This window comes from Aulostomus chinensis, chromosome 21 (assembly GCF_037954235.1).
Source record: "Aulostomus chinensis isolate RoL2024-O1b breed Wild chromosome 21, RoL_Achi_v1.0, whole genome shotgun sequence".
NCBI classification, from domain to species: domain Eukaryota; kingdom Metazoa; phylum Chordata; class Actinopteri; order Syngnathiformes; family Aulostomidae; genus Aulostomus; species Aulostomus chinensis.
In genome coordinates this window covers 24,813,358-24,838,842 of record NC_141340.1, presented here as the reverse complement: position 1 = coordinate 24,838,842, position 25,485 = coordinate 24,813,358, and the positions used below count along the sequence as shown (strand labels likewise).

The 25,485-nt window shown below is 51.9% G+C and overlaps 2 protein-coding genes and 2 long non-coding RNA genes across 5 annotated transcripts in view; 3 read left to right on the top strand and 1 right to left on the bottom strand.

Annotated features, from left to right (window-relative positions):
* Positions 1 to 495: 495 nt before the first annotated feature.
* On the top strand, positions 496 to 8,041 carry LOC147242093 (tartrate-resistant acid phosphatase type 5-like). Its single transcript, XM_086191945.1, has 6 exons — positions 496 to 601; positions 2,058 to 2,248; positions 4,577 to 4,704; positions 4,780 to 4,971; positions 6,930 to 7,077; positions 7,455 to 8,041. Exons 1-6 carry the CDS (start codon positions 532 to 534, stop codon positions 7,689 to 7,691), a joined length of 966 nt encoding a protein of 321 aa, XP_086048071.1. The 5' UTR covers positions 496 to 531; the 3' UTR covers positions 7,692 to 8,041.
* Positions 8,042 to 9,838: 1,797 nt separating this feature from the next.
* On the bottom strand, positions 9,839 to 16,049 carry f3a (coagulation factor III, tissue factor a). Its single transcript, XM_086191745.1, has 6 exons — positions 15,792 to 16,049; positions 13,937 to 14,048; positions 13,084 to 13,277; positions 11,924 to 12,105; positions 11,661 to 11,829; positions 9,839 to 10,475 (listed from the first exon to the last, which is right to left on the bottom strand). The coding sequence occupies exons 1-6, from the start codon at positions 15,871 to 15,873 to the stop codon at positions 10,330 to 10,332; spliced, it is 885 nt and encodes a 294-aa protein (XP_086047871.1). The 5' UTR covers positions 15,874 to 16,049; the 3' UTR covers positions 9,839 to 10,329.
* A 1,681-nt stretch (positions 16,050 to 17,730) lies between these two features.
* LOC147242091 (uncharacterized) lies at positions 17,731 to 20,409 on the top strand. Its single transcript, XR_015110999.1, has 3 exons — positions 17,731 to 18,183; positions 18,283 to 18,515; positions 18,831 to 20,409. It is a non-coding gene; the product is annotated as an uncharacterized LOC147242091 (long non-coding RNA).
* A 784-nt stretch (positions 20,410 to 21,193) lies between these two features.
* The window catches only part of LOC147242090 (uncharacterized), a 12,834-nt gene continuing 8,542 nt past the window's right edge, over positions 21,194 to 25,485 (top strand). Inside the window, exons 1-3 of one of the 2 annotated variants that reach the window (XR_015110997.1) lie at positions 21,194 to 22,485; positions 24,032 to 24,181; positions 24,413 to 25,485. The exon at positions 24,413 to 25,485 is cut by the window's right edge and continues 515 nt beyond it. This is a non-coding gene — a long non-coding RNA (uncharacterized LOC147242090). The remainder of the gene's footprint in view (positions 22,486 to 24,031; positions 24,182 to 24,412) is intronic. The other variant, XR_015110998.1, reaches the window with a different exon arrangement.

Genomic DNA, 25,485 nt, shown 5'->3' with positions numbered 1-25,485 from the left:
CTGAGAGTGGCGCTCACCGACAGGCTCGGATTGTTGTGATCCCCGTCCTTGGACCGGGACCACCGGGTCAGAACCACCCTCACTCACCTGTGTGTCCTGCTTCCTAACATCCATGCGCTCAGAAACACAGAGCCTGTCCCTCCAAACCAAACTACATCTGAAAGCCAGAAGAAAGTTCTGACTGGAAGTCCGATCGGTAGTCGGCCTCCCTGGATTCTGGATTCTGGAGTGTTGAGTGAGCTCAACTACACAGCGCCATCCAGTGGACGGTGATGAAGGCGATTGCTCAACCAGGTGATGCAGTTGTTGAGTGAAGTCAGAGAGCTGAGAGCCCACGACCACAGCACTTCCACATTCTTCCTCTATCACCGGAACAACCCTCCGGAGGCGTGCTTGGAGAGTTGAGACGAGTCACTCAGTAACCGTCTGCTGATCTCACGACCTTTTGTTTTTTCACGCCACCACAGACAGGAAGTCAAACAAGGAAATGTGAGTTTCACTTTGACACAGAAACAGTCAGACTGCACCATCATGGAAGCACTGACGCTTGTGCTGTTGACGCCTCTCTTCCAGACCTGCGTGTCCCTGCTCCAGACTCAAGGTACTGTTGACTGTGGGAGGGTTGACCTGACCTTTGTCCCGACCTTTGACCCTAGCAGACAACTCTACATTTATGATTCAACTGGAGCACATTTTTTATTACCCAAGTCTTACCAAGCAGCCTTTGGCAGTCCGGCTGGGTTCCTAGTGAGGGTGTGGAAATAATCCATAGGAATCCATGCGCATGTGCATGGGCTCCTTCACTGGGTACCGATGCAGCTGGCGGGGAAATCCAGATTCATCTCGATCTGGTATGCAAGCGCCGTTTTATTCCTGTTAAACTTCACCCCATTTGCTGCTCCCCAGGCGCAAAGAATGCACCTTCATCATTTCGCGTTTTGGATTGAATACGGACGGAAGCCGTGAGGCACAAACTACACTACTCGTAAAACAGCGAGGAAGCTTCTAGATTTACTGCACCCGCAACGTGTCAATCGTATGTTTGGAAACACTGCGGATTCGCAAAGAAAGACGGAAAGCTCGACGAAACGTCCGTCATTTGAAAGAATGGAAGCCGCACAACGGCTCACGACAACCACGCAGACCCACGAAGAAGAGCGCGCACATCAGCGACAGGTCTGCCGCCGCCTCCCCGTCGAGGTCCTCGCCGACACCGGGGAGGCGTTGATGGCAGGGTCCCTTCTCACTGAGTGTTGTTGCTGCGGACTGTCCTTTTACAGCAGCAATCACGGTCGAATTGTTTTCCTCTCTACTGTTGCACAAGTCACTCGAGTCAACTGAAGCACATCAGTTTGGCAGACAGGAGGAGGCCATTGAAGGGTGCATTGGTTCATGAGGGGTGCTGTCACGTGACCCGACGAGGACAGAGCACCTGAGGGATGGAGGGTTGGGATTGGAACCCTTTAGGATTTTATTGATTCAGACCAACAGTTGCAGGTCTGTCTACTCTGTGGAACTGCAAAATGGAACCCAAAGGACACTTATGGGTTCATTTGGTTCTATTTGTAGACTCAGAACTATGATGGTCCTTGAACTTCACAAGTTTGAGAACCACTGCTGTTGTAACTGCACAGCCGATGTGAAGGTGAGGACAGTTGTTTTTGAGACGTTCTTGCTGTTTAAGATGCAAAAAGAATTTGCGTGACGTGAGAAAAGACAAACAGCACTTTTGTTGAATTTACTGCCAAGTGCCTACTAGGAATAAAGCCACGCCCTTTTTTAGAACCACACTGAACTACACCTTTTTTAATTTCTTTTTTCTTCGCTTATTTGCATCATGTCGCATCGTGAGGAGGATGAATGGTATCGCCAGAAAATTCCACGTCTCGTTAAAGTATCGTATCGCTGGCAGTGCATCGAGATGTGTATCGAATCGTCCTCAGTGCTGAGATTCACACCCCTAGTACCCAGAACCAGGAGGGTTCGGGTTCCGCTCCCCCGCTCAGAGTGCATGAAGGTGTGAGAGGCAGTGTCAGGAGTGTTGCTCTTCTCGGCAGCTGCTCTGGCGTTCGCGGTGGTGGCTGACTGGGGAGGACTTCCTGTGCCTCCCTTCTACACTCCCCATGAGGAGGCTGTGGCTGCGGAGGTGGACCGGCTGGCCCAGACTGAAGGGCTGGACTTTGTCCTGAGCCTGGGAGACCACTTCTACTTGGATGGGGTCAAGAGCGTGGATGACCCCCGCTTCAAGGTTAGCAGTCACAGCAGCTACAACTGGAAGTGAGCTCATGTCAGGTGATTCCTGTGGTCCAGTGAGCAGCCAAAGACGGAGGCTGTCAACATGTTTGCGTGCTTTATTGAGCTGACCTGCACGCCCCCTGGTCACATGACCCCCATCTGACTGGTAGACATGATGAGCCCTCAAAGATCAAGAACATTCTTCATGACAATGTAAAATGAAATGAGAAATCTATCGCGTGCTGTAAAATAAGTGGGACTCAGTTGACTCTTGAGGATGGCGTGATGAACGCGTTATGATCATGTGATGATGGCGTGATGAACGCGTTATGATCATGTGATGATGGCGTGATGAACGCGTTATCATCGTGTGCTGAACGCGTGAAGATTGCGTGATGAATGCGTTATGATCGCGTGATGAGCGCGTGAAGATCGCGTGATGAACGCGTTATGATCGCGTGATGAATGCGTGATGAACGCGTGATGATCGCGTGATGATTGCGTGATGAACGCGTGATGATCGGGTGATGAGCGCATGAAGATCGCGTGCTGAACGCGTGAAGATCGCGTGATGAGCGCGTGAAGATCGCGTGATGAACGCGTTATGATCGCTTGATGAACGCGTGATGAACGCGTGATGATCGGGTGATGAGCGCATGAAGATCGCATGATGAACGCGTTATGATCGTGTGATGAATGCGTGATGAATGGGTGATGAACGCGTGATGATCGCGTGATGAATGCGTGATGAACGCGTGATGATCGGGTGATGAGCGCATGAAGATCGCGTGCTGAACGCGTGAAGATCGCGTGATGAGCGCGTGAAGATCACGTGATGAACGCGTTACGATCGCGTGATGAACGCGTGATGATTGCGTAATGAACGCGTGATGATCGGGTGATGAGCGCATGAAGATCGCGTGATGAACGCGTTATGATCGCGTGATGAATGCGTGATGAATGGGTGATGAACGCGTGATGATCGCGTGATGAACGCGTGATGAACGCGTGATGATCGCGTGATGAATGCGTGATGAACGGGTGATGAACGCGTGATGATCGCGTGATGAACGCGTGATGATTGCGTGATGAACGCGTGATGATCGGGTGATGATCGCGTGATGATTGCGTGATGAACGCGTGATGAACGCGTGATGATCGGGTGATGAACGCGTGATGAACGGGTGATGATTGCGTGATGAACGGGTGATGATTGCGTGATGATCGCGTGATAATCGCGTGATGATTGCGTGATGAACGCGTGATGATCGGGTGATGATCGCGTGATGAACGCGTGATGATTGCGTGATGAACGCGTGATGATCGGGTGATGATCGCGTGATGAACGCGTGATGATTGCGTGATGAACGCGTGATGATCGGGTGATGATCGCGTGATGAACGCGTGATGATTGCGTGATGAACGCGTGATGATCGGGTGATGATCGCGTGATGATTGCGTGATGAACGGGTGATGATTGCGTGATGATCGCGTGATGATCGCGTGATGATCGGGTGATGATAGCGTGAAGATCGCGTGATGAACGCGTGATGATTGCGTGATGAACGCGTGATGATCGGGTGATGATCGCGTGATGATCGGGTGATGATCGCGTGATGAACGCGTGATGATTGCGTGATGAACGCGTGATGAACGGGTGATGATCAGGTGATGAACGCGTGATGAACGGGTGATGATCGCGTGATGATTGCCTGATGATCGGGTGATGATCGCGTGAAGATCGCGTGATGATCGCGTGATGATCGCATGATGAACGCGTGATGATCGGGTTTTCAGCGAATGTTGAGTGCTTGTTTTGAAAATGTCTTTCAACATTACATTTTTGTAGTTCGACAACTGGTCCCCGCACATCGAACACACCGTTCATCCGGCGGCGTCCGTCCACGCAGATTTAAAGTCTCTTTCCTCTCGTTTTTCCCTCACGGTTACTGAATGGGTCGCACACTCAAGAAGCCGCCTGCAGGCAAAGGCGAGGGCTGGAGACGTCGATGTGACGCATGTTTTAGTTGACAAATGATTTTTAAATAAAGGTTACAAAATTAGATGTTAAAATAGGCTATATAACCGTAGAAGTAGTAAATAAAATGCAAAAATAATAATGTATAAATAAAAATTAAATTAAGATATAACCGTTATTCATTTTCATTTAAAAACAAAATGCATTTTCATGTTTTGGTTTTTTTTGTCAACGCCAAAGTGAGCCGCAACAAGGAGGCTGGAGAGCCGCTGGTTGCCAACCCCTCTAGTGGGATCCTCCAGGTCACATGATCAGATTACAGAGCTGTGAGTCTCTAACTACCGACGTTGTCTTCGCTCACAGCTCACCTACGAGAGGGTCTTCTCCCAGCCCTCCCTGCTCCACATCCCCTGGTACCTGGTCTCTGGAAACCACGACCACAGAGGCAACGTCTCAGCTCAGATGGCGTATTCTGCCCTGTCCCCCCGCTGGTAAACCTCCGGCACCGCCCTCCCTCCCTGATCCCGCTTCACGTGTGTGTCAGTGCATCTGTTTGGTCTCCATAGGAACTACCCCAGCCTCTACTATGACCTGCTCTTCATCGTCCCACACACCAACGTGTCAGTGAGCATCCTGATGATTGACACGGTGGTGTTATGTGGAAACACCCAGGACCGGCTGCAGCCTTCAGGCCCGGACGATCCCAGATCAGCTGGCCGCCAGTGGGACTGGATCCGGTCCAGACTGGCCAGCAGCAGGTACTGAAGGATGTTCCTGATCATTTAGAGGTTTCAAACAGCCAAAATACGAAAGCTGACTCTACAAATCTAGAATGGTAGATGTCACACTTGCTCCGCCCACTTGTGACTGAATCTCCGCCACGCACCATGTTTTTGGTGGTGTACCTGGACTTCAGTGTTAGAGAGGATCAGATCCAGGTCGTAACGGTGCTCTTACACCTTATGGGGGTTTAGATGATCCACATCTCACCTGCAGGTGTTGGGTTTTCTGCGGTTGAGGTCTGGTGATGATGAGGTCATACCACATGATACTTACACTACCAACTGTTGAGTGAGTAAAATTACCCACTGAGAAGAAGACTTCATTTGTCCCTGGTTTGTATATGGAACTGGAAAAACTGGCGGGGTTGAGTCAGCCTCAGTAGGGGAGAGCAGGGTAAGTTGATCCAGTGGCGGACGCGAGCCAGCGCCTGTATCCAGGTAACGCCAAACTAAAGATGCAGCAAGGACGCCAACAGCACATTCTTCATCTTTGACTGAATTATATGGATGGTTACAGTCATGCCAAGTAAACTCATCATGTTCTTCACAGTTTTGGGCCTCATTTCTTCAATAAACACAGACGGATTTTATCATGTTGAAGTCAGTCAGCGTCAAAACAGGGTCACGATCATGGAGCGTCACAGAGGACCATTCAAAAGTAAAAATACTCGGTATTCAAGCAGTCACATCAACAAAGGGACGCCAAGATGGAGAAGGACCCTGGAGGGTACGCCAGCTGCCACTGGGGGTGCACCAGCTGCCACCGGGGGTGCACCAGCTGCCACGAGGGGGAAGCCAGCTGCCACCGGGGGTGCACCAGCTGCCACCGGGGGTGCACCAGCTGCCACTAGGGGTACGCCAGCTGCCACTAGGGGTGCACCAGCTGCCACCGGGGGTGCACCAGCTGCCACTAGGGGTACGCCAGCTGCCACTAGGGGTACGCCAGCTGCCACTAGGGGTACGCCAGCTGCCACTAGGGGTGCACCAGCTGCCACCGGGGGTGCACCAGCTGCCACTAGGGGTACGCCAGCTGCCACCGGGGGTGCACCAGCTGCCACCGGGGGTGCACCAGCTGCCACTAGGGGTACGCCAGCTGCCATCGGGGGTGCACCAGCTGCCACCGGGGGTGCACCAGCTGCCACTAGGGGTGCACCAGCTGCCACTAGGGGTGCACCAGCTGCCACTAGGGGTACGCCAGCTGCCACTAGAGGTTGTGCCAGCTGCCACCAGGGGGTTAACAAGATAAAAAATGTGATAGCGGTTTTGAGCATTTTCAAGTGGGATTTTCCCACACAATAACAACATGTGAATAAACATTTCCTTTGTAAACTTAAAAATCAAAAGTTGACATTAATATGCAGGCGACTCAAATGCACCTCCTCTAAGATGAAGTGCAGAAGTTATCTCCTACGTGCTGTGTACAGATATAGAAGGGGGTCCGCAGCCCAAAAAGTTTGGGACCCACTGAGATAACCGTCGTCACACCTAAACCACGCCCCCTACGTACTGAACAAAGACACACTGAGGGTTCCAAACTGACACTGGGACACAAGCACGTAAATTCAAGTCTGACATTGTCACGTGTTAGTCGAGTCCACGTCGCCATAGTGAGACAGAGTAGGATCAATCCTTCGCCCACCAGGGGGCGTAAGTTAGTGACAGAAGTTTGGTTGACACCTTCCAATAAGGACATCCGTATCAACGTTTAATATCTTTTTTATCATTAAAATTGCAAACGATCGATCAGATGGGAATAAAGAGCAAGTGGGAGCTGAGGAACCACCAGGCTTCCTGGTTGCCAGTAGCAACCACAGCCTCTTTAAGGAGGCAGAGCCAACAAACTGCTGAATTATGTCCATCAGGACGACAAACCTGACATGAGGACCGGCAGCCAGGATGAGTGATGGTCAGTTCTCTCCTCTGGTCTGTCCCAGGTCCGATTATGTGGTGGTGGCGGGTCATTATCCCGTCTGGTCCATCGGCCATCACGGGCCGACGGCCTGCCTGCTGGAAGGACTGAGGCCTCTGCTGAAGAAGTACCAAGTGGATGTGTACCTGAGTGGACACGACCACGACCTGCAGGTCAGTGACTTGAGTCCAAGACAGGTGTGTCTCTGTCCACGTTACCTTTTTGCCGTGTTTGCCTCTGGGTCGCTGGGTGGCGTGAGCAGCTGCGTGGTCATACATGAAACATTATGCTCAATGAAGATTCCTTTGCTGAGACGCTCAGCGGCCCAGGACAGACCCCGCCCCTCACTCAGCTCCTCGGGACCTGCTGATGTTTGTCCTCCCAGCAGTAGAAACCTGTAAAAGCACTTGTGGCTTCAGCGAGCGGCTCGCAAAACGCAATCATCCAGATTGATTTGATGCTGAAAACTGTTTTGTGGGTGAAAGGTCGCACATTCACTGTCGTCCGTGTTGCTGCTGAGACGTCTCACTTCCTGTCTCTCCTCCCTCAGTTCATCAGAGAGGATGATGGGAGCTCATATGTGGTCAGCGGGAGTGGGGTCGTGAGTGACTCCTCCACCAGTCACAGGGACAGGGTTCCTCTGTCCTGGCAGCGCTACTCCAGTCCTGTCAATCACACCGCAGGAGGCGTGGCTTACTTCCAGGTCACTGAGCATCACATGACAGTCAGCTTCATGCAGACGGACGGGAAGTGCGTTTACCAGGCGGAGCTGCCGAGGCACGTCTGACCCCCCGAGCCTCGTGTTCTCAGTCCCGTACTTCACATGTACAGCATCACAGAATTACTACCAGTATTGTTGTTGTTCACCTGAGTCAAGACCTCCAAACATGCTGACGTCGTGCAAATATGTTCTTTGGTTCAATGGTTCTTCGATCGCATCCTTCCTGAATGAAGCGGAACAGCGTGCGTGGTCTGTACGTCGGGACGGAGGCCAGCTGACGCGTGCAACAGTCGCAGCAGCAGGGCGTGGCTCCGACGCGTCACTTCACTGTTTTTCCACTCTTTTGTTCTGACTTTCTATAAATGAGCTTTATGGATGATTGCGTCTGTTTGCTTCAAGGTTACATTTGTCACACCTGAGAGCCCGAGAGGGGCGGGGCTTCTGTGGTCTCAACTCCACACACACACACACGTGCATGCGCTCACTCTGACGTCTCTAAGTGTCCCGGGTCCTGAACCCGGCTCACTGGATTTGCAGCTCACAGAGAGTCAAAGCGACAAACTAGGAAGCTCAGAGCCGAAGGCTCCATGGCGACACTCGTCCTCGCTCAAACGGCATTGAGCCGACAGACTTGCTGGGAGCTCACTGACATCCACAGAACGCTGCTCCTCGCTCCAGCAGCTTTGTTCAGACGAGAGCAGCTAGGAGACCCCCACGTTTGGACCCACCATGCTGGGTTGCTTCCTTTAGTGTGCAGGAGCATTCGCCATCCTCTTTCTGTGTTTGTTGGTACTTGAACACAGCCGCCGGCGCCGAACAGCTCAGCAGACTCGTGGAGCCTTCATGACTTCAGCTTTAGTTGACGCCACATCTCTCGCCTCATGATGGAGCTTTGCCTCAATCATCCACTCAACTCAAGGGTGAGTTTCAAAGCTTGGGGGGGTCAAAGGTCACTGTGACAGTACTCTGTCATATTAGATACTTGAGCAAAGTATATTTGTACTGATTTCAGGACGGATTTAAACTACTACTGCAGTATTTTTCCTAAACGCTGTAATGAAGAGATCAGGTCTTTTTCCAGCTCAGTGTCAAGGACTGGTCCTCCAGGAGGGGCCGCCAAGAGCAGGCAACAGCATGTGCGAAGGCTGTGTCTCAGGTAAAACGAGAGCAGTGGACGAAATGGGGGTGGGGTGGGGGGGGCCTGAGAAGAGGAAGTTCACCTAGAAAGAGTGAAGCATTTCAGACCAGCTTCATCCTTGGAGCTATGGACTGTGTCCTACCATCGCCGAGTAACCTCGACCACTGGTAGGGAGAAGACCCCGCATGGTGGGGGGGCTTGAGATAGCAGATGCCTAGCTGGCAGCAGGGGGTGGGAGGAGGAGTCCCTCCATCCACCCCCCCCCCCCACCACTCACACAGCACCACAGTTCCCACTTGGAAACCCTGCTGATACTAACCACTTCCATCCATCATACCTCCATCATCCATCATTCCATCCATCATCCCTCCCTCCATCATCCATCCATCATCCATCCATCCCTCCATGTTCTCCCTCTCCTCCTGTTCAGGGTGGTGGGGGTGGAGCCTATCCCAGCAGCCTTCCCCCTGGACAGGTCACCAGTCCATGGCAGGGCCAACACATAGAGACAGACAACCATTGGCTCTCCCAGCCACGCCTACGGTCAATTTAGAGTCTGGATTAACCTGGTCCCTCTTGATGTCTTTGGACTGTGGAGGAAGCTGGAGTACCAGAGAGAACCCAGCAGGAACAGGGAGAACATGGAGACTCACCCAGAAAGACCCCGTGCTGCAGCCGGGGCTCCACCCACAACCTTCTTGATGGGGGGCCACCGTGAGGACCACTGCTCCACCCACAACCTTCTTGATGGGGGCCACAGGGAGGACCACTGCTCCACCGGGCCGCCCCACTCGCCACTTCCGTCTCAGGTTACCGACCTAAACCAGGGTTGGTATCGCACAGTCCTAATCAGAACCACTCTGATGTCGCCGTCACACCTCCAGAAGTTCCTCCTTGTTGGAACAAGTTTGGCGTTCAAACACGCGATCAGAGCGATGAGTTCAACAACGAGAAGGAAAAGAGGGAATCTGGAGTGGTGGGGGCTTCCCTCTGAGGTTATTAATCTGCTGTTTGTGGGCTGAAAGCAGCTTCTAACGCCCGTCAGCCGTCTCAACAACAGCACTTGACTTCACAATCATGATTCACCATATTTAGTAGTTTATTATATTTAATAACAACAAAGGATCAGCAACAGTCTGAAATATAAAATAGCAACATATACAAATATTAAAACTTCTGTTAAAATAATAAATAAAGTATTTGATACAAAAATAAAATATACCAGTGTAGTTTTCACCTTCTCCAGGAGACGACTGAAGAAACGCATGATGATGTGCAACAGAATCAGCTGGTAGTGCTCATCTACGTGGCGACAGGTCATGTGACTCAGCAGGAGTGCTCAGCGTTCTCAGCAGCAGGAAACCATCACATCAAATATGTCAACATGTTCAGAGTCAGTTTCACGGAAACTAAAGACAAGTGATTCCACTGTTTGACATTGGAATGTTAAACTGGGTCCTGGTCCACCCAGTCCAGCTGTACCACATGTTCCCATTGGTGTGTGTGTGTGTGTGTGTGTGCGTGCGTGTGTGTGTGTGCGCACGCCTCCTGCATGGAACACACACTCTAGACTTTCTGCAGAGGAACTCCTTCTTTCCCAGCCCTCTGAGCTTTCCTCCTGCGCCTGCAGCAGACCACGGCCACGGCGATGACGATGCCGATCAGCAGCAGGATGAGGAAGATGGCGCCCGCTATCACTCCCACGGAGTAGACTGAGGAGGACACACGAGGACAGGTGAGTGGCCCGTGAGGGGAGAGGTGTTGGTACGTGACACAACTCAGATGAAAAAGTTCTGCTATGGAAGCAAAATGAACCAAAACTGGAGCATAAAAAACCGTCTGTTTTGTGTGAAATCAGCTGAAGAACACAAGAAGAAATACACGCGTGTGGGGAAGAACACAAGAAGAAATACACGCGTGTAGGGGGAAGCCATGAGAGAAACCCTGCCTGCTGGTGTGGTAGTTCATAGTTCGTCCTGTGGGTGGCGCTGCTGTCTGGAGGCTGCAGCCACAGCAGATCTCCTGTGACTCAGGAACTCTGCGTGAAAGCTGACTGACACAGTTACCAAAGCTGAGGTCCGGGGACCCCGAGGGGTCTCTGTGCTGTGGTTTCAGTAACAGCACATGAAGCTCTCGTCGTTTTACGTGTCACACTTGTTTTGTCACACTTCACAACTTTCAGACGGTATGAGGCTGGCCCGGGGCCTTTCCTCATGTTTTTGGAGAAAAAGGGTTAATAACGCAACAAATGACTGAGGAAAACAACAACAGACGATAAGCAAAGAAAAAGGAGGGAAATGACTTCAGTCCAAACACACGGCATGAAACTTGTGACGAACGCATGTCAGCGAGTCAGTTGGGCATCAGAGCTGTTGACGGCGTCCGCCTGGGAGTCGCCGTGTGGGAGGGTGCCAGTCAGAGGCAGCGTTGCTGAGTTGCTCTTTGTTTCAATCCAAACAAAGACAGGAGTGACTCATCCTCCATCCACCGGGGCCAGCGAGGGGGGAGACTACCTGCCCCACGGACCCCCAGGTACATCCTCTACACAGGGGTCCCACGGGGGGGCACTGCCGGACACCACCATCAGCCATTACCCATCCTAGATACGGTCCAGTCTCTAAGGAGGGGAGCGCTCGGTCACATGAAACGCTGTCGGACCGTCCGTGACTGTGGTCGGTACCAGAGGACGCCCACGGGTCAGTACCTGGTCAGACGCCCTGCCAGAGCTCATGGACTCTCGTAACAGAACGGCACGGACACGTTCTCAGAGTAGCGCCCGGATCCTCGCCGCCGGCAGCTAAGCTCAGCGACTTCATATCTCTCAGCATGTCAGAGGGATGACACCAGCCTGGCGGCCCACCACCACCCAGCTGGGGATCTGCTGGGAGCCTCCTCACCTTCAAAGATGGACTGGTCGGCGTCGTTGGAGCACTGCGTCTGGCTCATCTCGCCCAGCTGCTTGTCGACGCTGCGGCTGGGGATGAAGGCCTGCACGTTGAAGCAGTAGCTCTCTCCAGGGTCCAGGTCCGTCAGCTCCATCACGTTGGACTTGGAGATCAAGACTTTCTGGAAAAACACAGAGGGAACATCACATCGTCTCTGTCGCCAGCTTCTGTGTGTGTGTGTGTGTGTGTGCGCCTGTGTGGCCGCTGCAGCTCACCTTGCCGGTGCTCTTGTTCCTACGATAGGTGACTTTATACTGCAGCTGGTCAGAGAAGACGTCCCTGATGGTCAGCTGCTGGTCGTCCTTGAAGAGGGCGGTGAGGGGGTCCAGCACGTACAGTGTGGTCTTCTTTTTGTTGTCGCTCACCTCCAGCTTGAAGTCAGGTCTGCCGATATCAGCTGGGGGGACAGGTGAGGACAGGTGAGTTCACTGCGTGGATGGCGCCTCCATGACACGATGGATTATTTGGAGAGATTTTATCAGATCATCGGCACCATCAGCTGCTCCTTTGGTGACAGGTTTGTTCACCTGTCAGGGTCTCCTGGGTGTTCCACCCTTCCTCTCCCTCCTCTGAGATGTGTTGATACATAAATGACCGTCGATCACTGTTCGATCGGTGCGATCAGGTGCAGCAACTCGCCGCTGGTCTTCAGTCCATCACCAAAGCACCAGCGACCACTCCAGTCTCCCACGTGACCCACACCAGGTCCGTGAGGACGCAGGAAGTGCGTCTGTGACCCCGACTTGCCTCGGGAGCCACATGCTAACGACTCTGTAGTAAGACTGTAAACCAAACCCGTGTGTACTAGGAGTGTGTACAAGTACTCTGTTGCATTTATAAAGCTGTGTGTACATCCTCCTAGTAAACCTCAGGAAACGAAACTGATACAGGACACACACACACACACACACTCACACACACACTCACACACTCACACACTCACTCCTGAGGCAGCCATGGCTGTATAACCCTTAACACAGATGAGAGACAATGTCCCTAAAAAGTCTTCAAACCCTTGAGGAGAGGAGTCTCAACTGTGCTCTCCTCCACTGGTTCATGTTGCTCTCAGTCCCGCTGGAGCCCCTCCCCCTGGGGAGGAGTCAGCATGCCTCGTCTCCATGGTGACGCAGGACTTTGACGTTGACCCAAACAGTGACACAGTCAAAAACAATGTGACCTGCATGGAGTTCAGAGGGTAAACCTGATAACAATGAGGTGACAACCATGGACTGGAATGTGTGTGTACACTGTGTACTGTAGGCGTGTGTGAGTGTGTGTACTGTAGGCGTGTGTAAGTGTGTGTACTGTAGGCGTGTGTGAGTGTGTGTCTGTGTGTATCAGCTGCTCTGACACTACACAGGTGAGAAGGACCTACTGTCTTTGGAGGGGCAGAAGCGCGGCGAGCTGCTGTACGGGAACTCGGTGAGGTCAGAGGTCACACCCAGGGGGGGCTCAGACAGGATGTCAGCGGTGTAGTAGGCATCCAGGTGGTTCATGGAACTGGACAGGTCACACACTGTTGAAGAGGTGCGGATGCAGTTTTGGTTCCGCTGTCTGTCCTTACCCACCCTGCAAGACGCGCGCATGCACACGCACACACACACACACACACACACACACACACACACACACACACACATGCCTCATTAGATACACAGGAACACACAGTCTAAAACATCCGGTCACTCTTATAGTGACAGGGAAGACTAGTTGGACCCATGCAGCATCCTCTGCTCTACACACACACACACACACACACACACACACACACACACACACACACACACACACACACACACGTGGCGAGGGCGTGTGAAGGACTCGCTGCTTGTCAGTAAAATGCTTCTCAACGAAACGTGACCGGCTCCTGGTGGCCTGCACAAGATGAAGAGCCACCTGCTTCAACGCCACAGACCTGTCACTGAGTGTGTGTGTGTGTGAGTGTGGGGGGGGGGGTTCTGTGGGTCTGTGGTTCTGTGGGTCTGTGCTGGCCCAGGCTTTGTCAATCATCTTCGCTGTGGAACAATAGCTTCACATGTCAATCACGTCAACTGTTGGAGCCGTGAGCTCCATGTTTGCCTCTCCTCAGCTTCTGTCACGTCTGGCCTAAAATGGAGGATCCGGTGAAAGAGATTTTCCTGGATCAGTCTGGCAGCACTGCTGCTATCCAGCTGTCCGTCAAGGTCATGTGACCGACACACAGGAGTCAGTACAACTGCAGTACTCACCTGGAGTACTCCACCGTGTAGGAGTAGCTGCTGGAGGGTTTGGGCTCCCACACCAGAAGGGTTTTAAAGTTGGTGGATTTCCAGGTGACATTCTGAGCTTGAGGAAAGGGCCCTGCAAGATTTACACATGCGTGTTAAAGCTGCGTGTCTGCAGACACATGCATGACAGCAGGAGCGATCAGGGCCTGCAGCAGAGATCAGAGAGAGAGGGAGAGATCAGAGAGAGAGGGGGAGAGATCAGAGCCTGCAGCAGAGATCAGAGAGAGGGAGAGATCAGAGAGAGGGAGAGATCAGAGAGAGGGAGAGATCAGAGAGAGAGGGGGAGAGATCAGAGCCTGCAGCAGAGATCAGAGAGAGGGAGAGATCAGAGAGAGAGGGAGAGATCAGAGAGAGGGAGAGATCAGAGAGAGAGGGGGAGAGATCAGAGCCTGCAGCAGAGATCAGAGAGAGGGAGAGATCAGAGAGAGAGAGGGAGAGATCAGAGAGAGGGAGAGATCAGAGCCTGCAGCAGAGATCAGAGAGAGGGAGAGTTTAGAGAGAGAGGGAGAGATCAGAGAGAGAGAGGGAGAGATCAGAGCCTGCAGCAGAGATCAGAGAGAGGGAGAGTTAAGAGAGAGAGGGAGAGATCAGAGCCTGCAGCAGAGATCAGAGAGAGGGAGAGATCAGAGAGAGAGGGAGAGATCAGAGAGAGGGAGAGATCAGAGCCTGCAGCAGAGATCAGAGAGAGGGAGAGATCAGAGAGAGGGAAAGATCAGAGCCTGCAGCAGAGATCAGAGAGAGGGAGAGATCAGAGAGAGAGAGGGAGAGATCAGAGAGAGGGAGAGATCAGAGCCTGCAGCAGAGATCAGAGAGAGGGAGAGTTTAGAGAGAGAGGGAGAGATCAGAGAGAGAGTGGGAGAGATCAGAGCCTGCAGCAGAGATCAGAGAGAGGGAGAGTTAAGAGAGAGAGGGAGAGATCAGAGCCTGCAGCAGAGATCAGAGAGAGGGAGAGATCAGAGCCTGCAGCAGAGATCAGAGAGAGGGAGAGTTAAGAGAGAGAGGGAGAGATCAGAGCTTTTATGATGATAAAAATCTTACAGGCTGAGAAAAGCTGGTGTGATTGAGGGAGGAACAGAATGTGCTGCTTCAGTACCCACTGACCTTTCACTGAGGTGTGTGTGTGTGTGTGTGTTTTGTCCCTCAGGATAAGGCAGAGAAGCATGTGTGTCACGCGGCTGCACACTCACACCTCAAGAGCATCAGATTGGAGACGCAGGTGTGGTTTCAGGTTCCTACATCCACCTTAGCAGAGGGAGCCAAAGAGCAACCCTCGCGCGTGTTCTGTGTGTGTGTGCGTGTGTGCGCGTGCGTGCTCCGTTCCCCGAACTGCTGATGAGTGAAGCTCCTCGCGCGTGTATGACGTCACCGCTCTTCCCGCTGCGTGAACTCCTCAGCTCATGAAACCAAACTCAAGTTTCTCGACCTCTCGGGTTTCTTGGAAGTTAATTTTCCAGAGATCATTTATTTTTCTGACTGCGATGCAGTACTCTTCAGTGGTGCAGTACTCTTCAGTGGTGCAGTACTCTTCAGTGGTGCAGTACTTCGAGCCCCTCAGGCGCGCGGGTCCCAGAGGGAGGACCGTCAACATATCATCGGTCTCTAGCGCTCCTGTTCTCCTCGGATGGTGACGTCATTCATGTGACTGCCGCTCGACCCGCCAAATAAAGTCGTCCACCTGCGCTACCGGAGTTGTTGGTGTTACTCTGACGCGGGTTCGTCCGGTCGGGAGTCGACGTCGCTCTCCCGACTTCAACCGTCAGACTGAGGTTCGGGTCCCGTGCGCAGCGGCACGCAGGTGCAGGTCACCTGGACTCACCTGAGGCGGAGGCAGCGAGGAGGCAGCAGCTGATCCAGACAGCCAGAGAGGCGGCGGGCAGCGGGCGGCTGGCCGACGCCATGTCCCAGTGGTCCCAGTGGTCCCAGTGGTCCCAGTAGTCCCAGTGGTCCCAGTAGTTCCGGAGTCCCGGACACTCGCTTCCTATCCGTCTGAGGGAGGATGAACTGGTTTGGTGAAGGCAGCGACTGGTCGGGTCTGCTCGGTGCGGTCCTCCGCGTCACTCTGGCTCAGACAGCTTCAGCCAGCGATTTAAACGCGCGAGGCTTGGCCAAATAAGGCGCGTCCGGCTGTGGCGTCACCAGACGAGGGAGCGGCTGAGGTCATTCATGTCTTCATGTCTTGTCCTGGATTTCTGCAGTGTCCCCAGCCTCGCTCAGCGACTGGGGGGTGAAGCCTGTAGATCACCGCTGCCTGGATCCTGGAGACTGTGTATCCGTTTCTGCTGGACCAGGAGAGCCTGGTCCAGACCGACTGCTCCTTTCCCCCTTTCCACACCGTTCCTCCCCCGTGGGGACTCACTGTTTCACTGTTCACTGACACACCAGAGATGAAATGTCAGTGAGTCGCTGCTCCTTCAGGACCCTGCTCCTGGTGGGGGGGTGGAACACATCTGGATCACAGCCGCAGAGGCCTGTGGTCCACCTGAGACCGGACCAGACAGGACCGGACCAGGAGAAAGAATCCCTGCATCCATCGTGCTGCCCCCAGTGAACCTGGTTCATGAGTTCATCTTCTGCTTCCTCTTTCTCCAGACACACTCATTTATTCTGACACAAAAACAGAACTCTCCTCACTTTGGCTTTTCCATTCCTCTGAAATTCTTTGAGACAGAAAGTGAGTCACGTCAGGGAAAAGCGCTGCCAGTGGGGCGGCGCTCGGCTGGCAGCACCTTTGCCACATCCGAGCAGGTGGAGTTCACGGCTGGCAGACGCGCGCTTTCCTCATCTTTCTTTCTCAATTTCCTTCTTTTGCTGGAGTCACAGGGACGTAAAGTCCCTGCTTCTACCGGAGACCGTCGACAGGCCAGCCCAGTCGCTGAACTTCAGAAATACACACTATCAGATTCAGCGTGTGGGGCCGAGTGTTGTTTCATCATCTGACGTGAATCATAACCTGCTTCCACCAATCAGGTGACAGAAAATAGGAGGCGTGAGACGCGTTCCTTCCATCCCCCGTCGGACGCGTGCCGCGTCAGAGTAGGACAGTTGGATGGATGGCGTGTTTTCCCGTGACCTCACGGCCACATTTACTACTGCGTGATGAGAGCGCGGCTGTGTCTAATTACTGCACCAGGGTCAGCTAACAGGAGCAGCTCAGTGAGTCAGGACGTGACTGACTCGACCACTTACACATGCAGCAGTTCAGAGGCACACACACACACACACACACACACGTGCGTGTGTGTTCCTAAAGTGATGTTACGCAGCACCATGAGGTGTTGGCACCACAGGAGCAGCAGAGCTCCAGTGCGTCCTGAGCCACGTCTCTGCTGTGTGGTTGTGAGGACGTGAGACGTCGGGGCTCCTCGGCTCATGAACACACTCACCACCTCCCCGTCAACGTCCAAGGGAGGTGAGCCCAACACAGGAGGGTCACGACAGCAGCACATCAGCAGGATGACGTCATCACGTGTTCCAGTGGGGCAAATCGTCATCGTACAAAGAAACTCGTCTGTCTCCGTGTCCCCCTGCACCCCGGCAGCTGCAGCTCTACGTCGGCCTGCTGGACCAGGCAGGCACGCTGAGGTGAAAGCGGCGGGTACAGCCGCGGCTTACGTGAGCTCATCGTGTGTGTACGATGAGGTGCAACACACACGTCCTGTCTCTGGAAAGATCATTAAAGCACAGGGTGGAGCACCAGGCCAGGGCTGCTTCATGTGGTATGGCCCTTTAACGTGGCTGCTGTTGTTTGAGTTGGGGCCGGCTGGGAATGTCTGCCTGGCAGCGCGCCAGAACTTGCCCCCTTCACCCCATTGTGCCTCCCCCTTCCCACCAGGCCACGAGGGGCCCGGCGCAGCAGCACAGTCCTCCATGGCTCGGAATACCAAAGAGCTGTGCTGGGAAGCGCTGAATGCAAATGTGGGAGTCCATCAATTCTTTCCATGTGTATAGAGGACACACACACACACACACACACACACACACACACACACACACACACACACACACAGAGGACTGGTCAGAAGGACGAAGGGTGGAGCTTCCGTCTGATGAGTTCCTGACAGAAAAGGGATCGAATGTTCTTCAGTGTTGTAACTTCATGTCAGGTTCAGTTGAGGACCAGAGCTGAACGGCTTGTTAGCGGTGGACCTGCTCGCCGTAAGCTAGCACAACGACCGCGGTGCTGGTGTCACCCGGGCGCCCACCCCCTGGTGAGTCCGAGTTTTGACGTTTCCTCTGTAACTCTGGCATTTTTCTGGAACTATTGTGGTGTGACACACACACTGAAAACACACCTGTCACCTGTGCAGCTGCTCATTACTGATGTAGCCTACAGGCTCCGCCCAGCAGCAGCCAGCAGCCTCTGAGACGAACCCTCTACTGAGGATCTGGTCGGGATCTGGTCATGTGAGCAGATCCACTGAGTGGTGCAGTTATTCTGAGATGGTGACATCAGCTAAACTGCTGCAGGGACAGCGGCTGCTCGGCGCAGTGCTCCTCACCGATGGACGACCAGACTGAACCGCCGTGGCTCAGGCCTCCAGTGAGTCGCCATCACCTTTATTAACCTCTTCCAAACATTTCCCAGCATTCATTTCATCTTGGCCTCCTGAAGAAAGTGACGCACCCCTAGAATGAGCTGTGTCTGGATTTGTCCGTGTGATGATGTTGAACTCGTCACGCGACAAATCCAGGAGGACTACACCGTAGTGTGCGGGGGGGTGCAGTATTGTGCTGCAGGGGTACGTAGTAAACAGTCACAGCAGGAAACCATGTGACACAGCAGACATGAACCTCAGATTTTCTGGTCTTTAAATCTGACGGTGGACGATGACAAAGTCACATGATGTTCTTTCAGGGCTGCAACGTCAGGTCAGCGCACAGGCCAGTTCACTCCAGAGATCCACCATCGCTCGCCGGAGGGGGACTTCGCCTCTAAACTGACCCTGGAATGCAGAAGGGGCAGCCGTGTTCATTGGTTGTGGATCAAGGAGACCTGGCTTCAACTTGTAGTTGTACTAGATCGTCATATTTCCGTCCCTTCTGACACGTGGCTCCTACAGCGTTGCTAAAGGACGTGAATCGAAATGTCCTCTACAATTCCAGAATCCAAGATGGGAGCAAGTTTCTGTTGCACGAAGGAGCTGCTTCCTGGCAGTTGTCTCATCTGCTCACGTCTGGTAAACACTCCCCCAGAAAGGAAATGGCTCCTGAGATTCACAGAGATACAGGCTTCCAGCGCTGGGCGGGCGCCAGCATTTCCTGTTTTGCTGGCATGTTTCTTAGGGTGCATTTGAAAGCCTCACAGCCTCCAACTGAGAGCAAACACGTCTCGCAGGTTGGATGAGCTGCAAGAGCTTCCGCTGCAGCCTGGAGAGTTCCCAGGGGCTGTGCATCAATGCTGAGCCAGACGGAAACTCAGTGTTGGAGGGATTATAATGCAAGCAAGAGAAGTCTGCTGGGTCCTGTCCTCCCTCCAGACACAGGGATTAAAGCCCCAGTCCCCCGTTGAGACAAGCATGTGTGCAGGACATCAGTCTGTGAGATCAGAACCAGTTGGGATCAGGCTTCCATCATAAAACGTCCCCTGTTCCAGTCGCACTGTACTTCCTGTTAGATATCTGGAATATGAAAACTACAAATGTTGACGCGTCGGATGTTTCCTTCCTGTCAGACTAAACCTTTCTCAGCTGGGGGAGGCGAGGGTGAGGTGAAGTGCAGTGGGAGGGCCGCAGGTCTGCAGGTTCATGAGCAGCTCCAGAGAGCAGGACAGAGGTCACGAAGACATGTCAGGTTGCTCTCTGGACTCCTTCCTAGCAGTACTCCTGCAGTACAACACAAATACCCGTATTTTCTACACCCTGCAGTCTAGAAACTGACATGACTTTATTAGATGGACAAAACTATGTGAAGGACGTATGAAGGGGCCAGTTTACTCCGAAGATCCATGACAAGTGAAATCATTTCCTGGTTATTGATTACTGATGATACAACCAGAGTAAAGTGACCTGCATTACACCAGACGACCACCTGGAGAGTTTCTGGACAGTTTAGCTGCGGTTAGCATCAGTCTCTGTTAGCTTTGAGCTAAACATACGTGGCTGGTTCTCCCTGCAGTCTGGAGTCACTCAGAAGGGATGGAGGAGGGAGAGACACCTCAGTGAGCTGAGTGCTCCTGGTAGTGAGGACTGCAGAGGACAACTATAGTTTCTGGGTCAAGTAGGACTTCAATAAACTCGGTCAGTGGTCGAGGGTCTAGTCTCTGTTCCTATCCTTATCTAGTCGGGGGGGGACTTCTTCTCCAAGCCTCCCAACGTTTGATGACGTCTTCCTCTTCTGTCACAAAACGCTTGGTGACAGGTGAGTCACCTCGACAGGCGTCAGCAGCACCCATGTTGGAGCGCAAAGGACTTCTCTGATCCCCTCCACTAAATCATCAGCAGGGGGGGGGTGAGCTGGACGCTAGGCAAACACACACCAGTCTGTTCCAGTAAACTGCTGAGGTGTTAGATTCCTGTAGTTTAACTCCAGTGGGAGGAATGGTGTGTGTGAGTGTGTGTGTGTGAGTGTGAGTGTGAGTGTGTGTGTGAGTGTGAGTGTGAGTGTGTGTGAGTGTGTGTTAGTGTGAGTGTGTGTGTGTGTGTGTGAGTGTGAGTGTGAGTGTGTGTGTGAGTGTGAGTGTGAGTGTGTGTTAGTGTGTGTTAGTGTGAGTGTGAGTGTGTGTGAGTGTGAGTGTGAGTGTGAGTGTGTGTGTGTGTGTGTGTGGGTCCATCCATACATCTCTGGTGGCTCCCCCTGTGTCCTCTAGTTCAGTGATATTTGCTAGCATCAGGCACTGTGTGTGTGTGTGGGGGGGGGGGGGCTGCAGTCTGTACTTCATTACTTTGTATCAGTCAGAGTATTTTTACTGCACCACTACCTGCTCCTTCACGTGTGCTTTAGATGTTGTCAACTGGTCTACTTTGATCCAGTAGACGGTTTTTCCCTCATAAGCCACAAAACTTTGCCACCAAAAGTTTCAGTTTTATTGAATGCTTTTACTTTTGAATTCATTAATTTACTCATGATTAGTCGAACATTTACTTCCTGTACGTTCTGCTGCAGTAGTAGTACAGAGACGTATCTGACCTCATGACATCACGAGCCTCCATGATAGGTCCATGTGACCACAGGCCGCTCAGGATCTTTAGTTTGAGTTCTGTAAGCAGCAGCTTTGGTGTTTGGGCTGTTTTTGCCTGCTGTTCGGGCGGCAGAGATAAACTGGGGCGTGCGAGTCCGTGCAGGGAACTCTTGTGTTCCACTGACATGAGCTGAGAGCTCCTGGGGCCACGCCCACTCATAAACCTGACACAAGGACGCTGGAAATGTAGATATGAGCTGCTGTGAATGTGTGTGTCTGGACTTGTACCCTGCATGTGCGTGTGTTCCCTGGAAGCCTCCAGCCTGGAGGCGTCTGAACAAATTGTTATTATTTCAACAGGGTTTCTCCTGAGCTCTTGAAGCAGGAAAAGGCCACTGGAGCAGCGCGGCGACCACAAACGTGTTGAGAGCCTGCAGTCGGACATCAGTTGTTCAAAGGTTGATTCAAAGTTGCACCGATCGTCATAAAATGATTCATTTGAGTTGGTGAACTTTTGAATGACTTATTTTTGAATACAAATCAAAAAGTTGATGATTTATTTAATGATTGACAAAAAAGTTGCATTTGACTTTACCAGTCAAGCAGAGACCTGCAGCACTGATGACATCACTACCTGCCAATCTGAAGCCAAACAGATGAGCTGCCCACGCGTTTAGGATGTAACCACCGTCGTCCTCAGCAGGGATTTGGAACGAACACAGGATTGCTGTTGTGTTCTCACTTTTGCGATTAGCGATCTTTGGAGAGGATGTTCCATTCCGCCTGACGAAGCCAGACATCAAAAATCTCCTCGATATTTCAACTGTTAACAAACACCTCCCTAAACATGTACTTAACCATGTCAATGGAAGGTGAAGTCGCTGCACAAAGACTTGAAACTTACAGTGAGGAAGCCTGAGAGAGGAACGAACATGACATCATTCTCTGGAGGAGGTTTTACTCAGGTTCATAAATGACCGCCATGATGCATCACCCGGGGGAAGTGAGGATCCAAAAAAAGAACTGCAGAAGCACACTTTGATGTGGGACGTTTGGAAAGATGCTTCCACGTTTCCTCCATGGCTGTGTCACAGGTGAGAGTTCCAGGGGGAGGCTCCGGGCCCCAGGGGGAGGCTCCAGGCCCCAGGGGGAGGCTCCGGGCCCCAGGAGCAGCTCAGAGCATTGCTGCACTTGGTTCTGTTCATGTCAGTGGAGAACAGGCTCGTCTGCTAGAAAAATGAGGTTTCCTCAGTGGAGTTGTTTTTCTAGGGCCTCGTCCAGGCCCTGAGGTGGGGACATTTCTGACTTCATCCCAGTTGGGTCACAACGTTGCTCTCAGCTGGACTCCAGCAGGCTGGGTGACCAGACGTCGTTGATGAACTGATAGATGAAGGTAATCATAGAGAGTTCCTTCCTTCCAGAAGTCAGGGTTCCAGTCATGATGGTTGTGTTTGTTTTATTCATGGTCACCAGTGAAGACGTCACAGTCAGGATGCCACTGCAACTTCCTGTGTTCAGTCTGCAAGTGGAGCCGTCACCAGAGCGGTGGCATTAAACTGACAGGAGTCGTCAGGGTAAAGCCTTCCTGCTTGACGAGCTGTTCTCAGAACGTCCTGGGGAACCTCCTGTACGTTCCCCTGGCTTGTCGGTTAGCCAGCAGTTATGCTGTGAAAGTGTTCAGGCCCAATTCTGCAGCAGTGTGATGTTTCAGCAGGCATGTGAGACGGTGCAGAACGTCCTATGCTGAGCTTTCAGGTTTTGTTTGCTCTTGTGCTGAAAGTGCTGGGAAGATAACAATGGTGCAAGGTAGCGATGTGGTCCTGCACCGCGGCACCGACCTGTGTGTGAGGGTGGTAACTTTCCACCGGTGCCCGGCGCCTCAGCTTGCCCAGGAATGTTTGGTGTGTCGGGAGACTCACCTGTCAGAACACGACTGCCAGGGGGAAGCAGGGATCAGATTGGAGGATGGGAAACACAACTCTGACACAGTGACACACAACAACACACAAAAACACACAGAAACATGCAGTAACACAGTAGCACACAGTAACACACAGTAACATGCAGTAACACACAGTAACATGCAGTAACACACAGTAATGTGCAGTAACACACAGTAATGTGCAGTAACACACAGTAACATGCAGTAACACACAGTAATGTGCAGTAACACACAGTAACATGCAGTAACACACAGTAACATGCAGTAACACACAGTAATGTGCAGTAACAAGTACTAGAGACGTTCGAGGATGTAAATATAAACAGTGAAAATATATTCAGATTCCAAACAGTTGATGAAAATTCCTATAACATGAAATATATGAATGTTTTTCTGTTAATTCTGATTTATTCATTTTGATCATTCATGGGGAAAAAACTAATTATTACTTGAAACAAATATCTGATAAATGGTCGTTAAATGTATCAGTTAGAATCATCTTATTTCAAATTCTGCTGCTAGTTTAACTACAAGAAAGGTTCTGTAAACTTATAATTTTACACAGGTGTTAGGAACAAAGGAATATAATTCCCTTCTGCAATATGGAGATGAAGCTTGCAGAAAATTAAAAAACCAGAGTTCTTAAAAATAGAACACAATCAGTGGAAAAGGTACAGCGTCGTTTGAGTGGGTGAGCAGCAACTTTGGTGTGACGTATTTCTCAATCCAGATTCCAGACATGGTTTGGCTCCTTGAGTCAGCCGGTAGCAAGTACAAACCTGAGATTATTGAGACAGATTAAATGATAGGGTGTAGCAGATTAGCAATCTCAGAGTGAGTGCCACCCGGAGGGCAAGAGCCCCCGGGGGTCACTGAGGACGACGACCCCTGATGGGTCTCAGCTGATAAGCGTGACACTGCAGATACCACAGACACTGGGACTCTGATAGTCAGGGTGTGACTTACTCACGGCTGCCCGCCTGGCTCATGGTTTCAGGTAGCCCAGTCACCAGGGTGGAGGGAGCCCCAGCAGCAGCGTGCCTCACTGCTAAATTATGCACTGCATGATGGGAAAGGGCTGCAACATGAATCAGTGACAGGCTGGAGTTCAAACATGTCTCAACGCGTCCTAGTGTGGATGTCAAAGGTGAGTTTCCTTTTCGTCTCGGGGCAAAGGGAAGAACCTCCAGACGGGTTTTGTCTGCCCCCATCGGCCGTACTGTGTGAGTCTGTATCGCAGCGGAGATCAGAGTCGGGCGGGGGGGGGGGGGTTTCTGACGCTCGCTGGATGCCAACAAAGCTGTAGAATTTGCAGGTGTTTACTGCGGGTGTGTCTTATCTGCTTCAGGTTTCTTCCATCTCTTATCTTTTTACACAGAGAGAACAATGTACGCTGCTGGGAAACAACTTCTGCTTGGCCCTGGTGTGAACTCGTCCCAGCGGACGTGACTCACAGAGGTCGGCAGCAGAGCAGAATATAGACAAAAGCTCCCTGAAATAAGCCAACAAGGTTGAGCAACAGCTGATTTGAAGACGATGGCCAACTTGTGCATTTTCTTTTTTCTTTTCCTTTCCTTCTAACACCACTTGGCAAGGAGCCACATAGATGCTGAAAGTTTAGATTTAAGCATACCAGACTCTTAACTTTCTCTTTAATTTGGAGGACGTAAAGTCACTTTCTGTGTGCCCACATAGTCTTAATGATGATATTTAATGTTTATCTAGGCATAATACCTTAATCCATCACATACTACTACCGTCCCAAGATCTGGGTTGCCATCAGGGGCACTGCACCTTGCTGATTTTATCCCTACCTTTTAGGTCATACCCAAGCGTTTGCCATTGACAGTCCCACCTCTTCTGAGGCTGTGGCTGCCAGTGGTGCACCACAAGGTTCAACTTTAGGCCCAATTTTATTCTCTTAATGTACGCTCCCTATCGCTCCAACTGTCTGTTGTCAGGATGTTTTCTTCCATTGCTACGTGGACGTTTGCCTCCTGCTCAATGAATCCAAAACAGAAATTTTTTGGTTCACGCCCCAACATTCCACCCTCCTTACGGAAAACACCCTTGCCACATTCTCCGCTTACATCGATCCCACTGCCAGAAACTTGAGGTACAATTTTTGACTCAGCTTTCAACCGCACTTCAACAAACTTGTTGGGTCCTGCTTCCTCCAGTCGTGTACCAGATCTAAGTAAAAACTCGAGCTGCAACATTCCCACCTTGACAAACATAACCTCCTCAAAACTGGACATCTTCAGTTCACTCCAACATCAGTGATAAATCCCACGCCACCTCCAACTAATCCAGAGGCAGCAGCTAGACTTCCTACCGGTTCTACGTGGGAGCGTCATACAGCTCGATTTTTACCTCCCTCCACTGGCTCCCCGCATGTTTTAGGATTGATTTTAAGATTTTACTGCTCACTTTTTAAGCCCATCGAGCTCA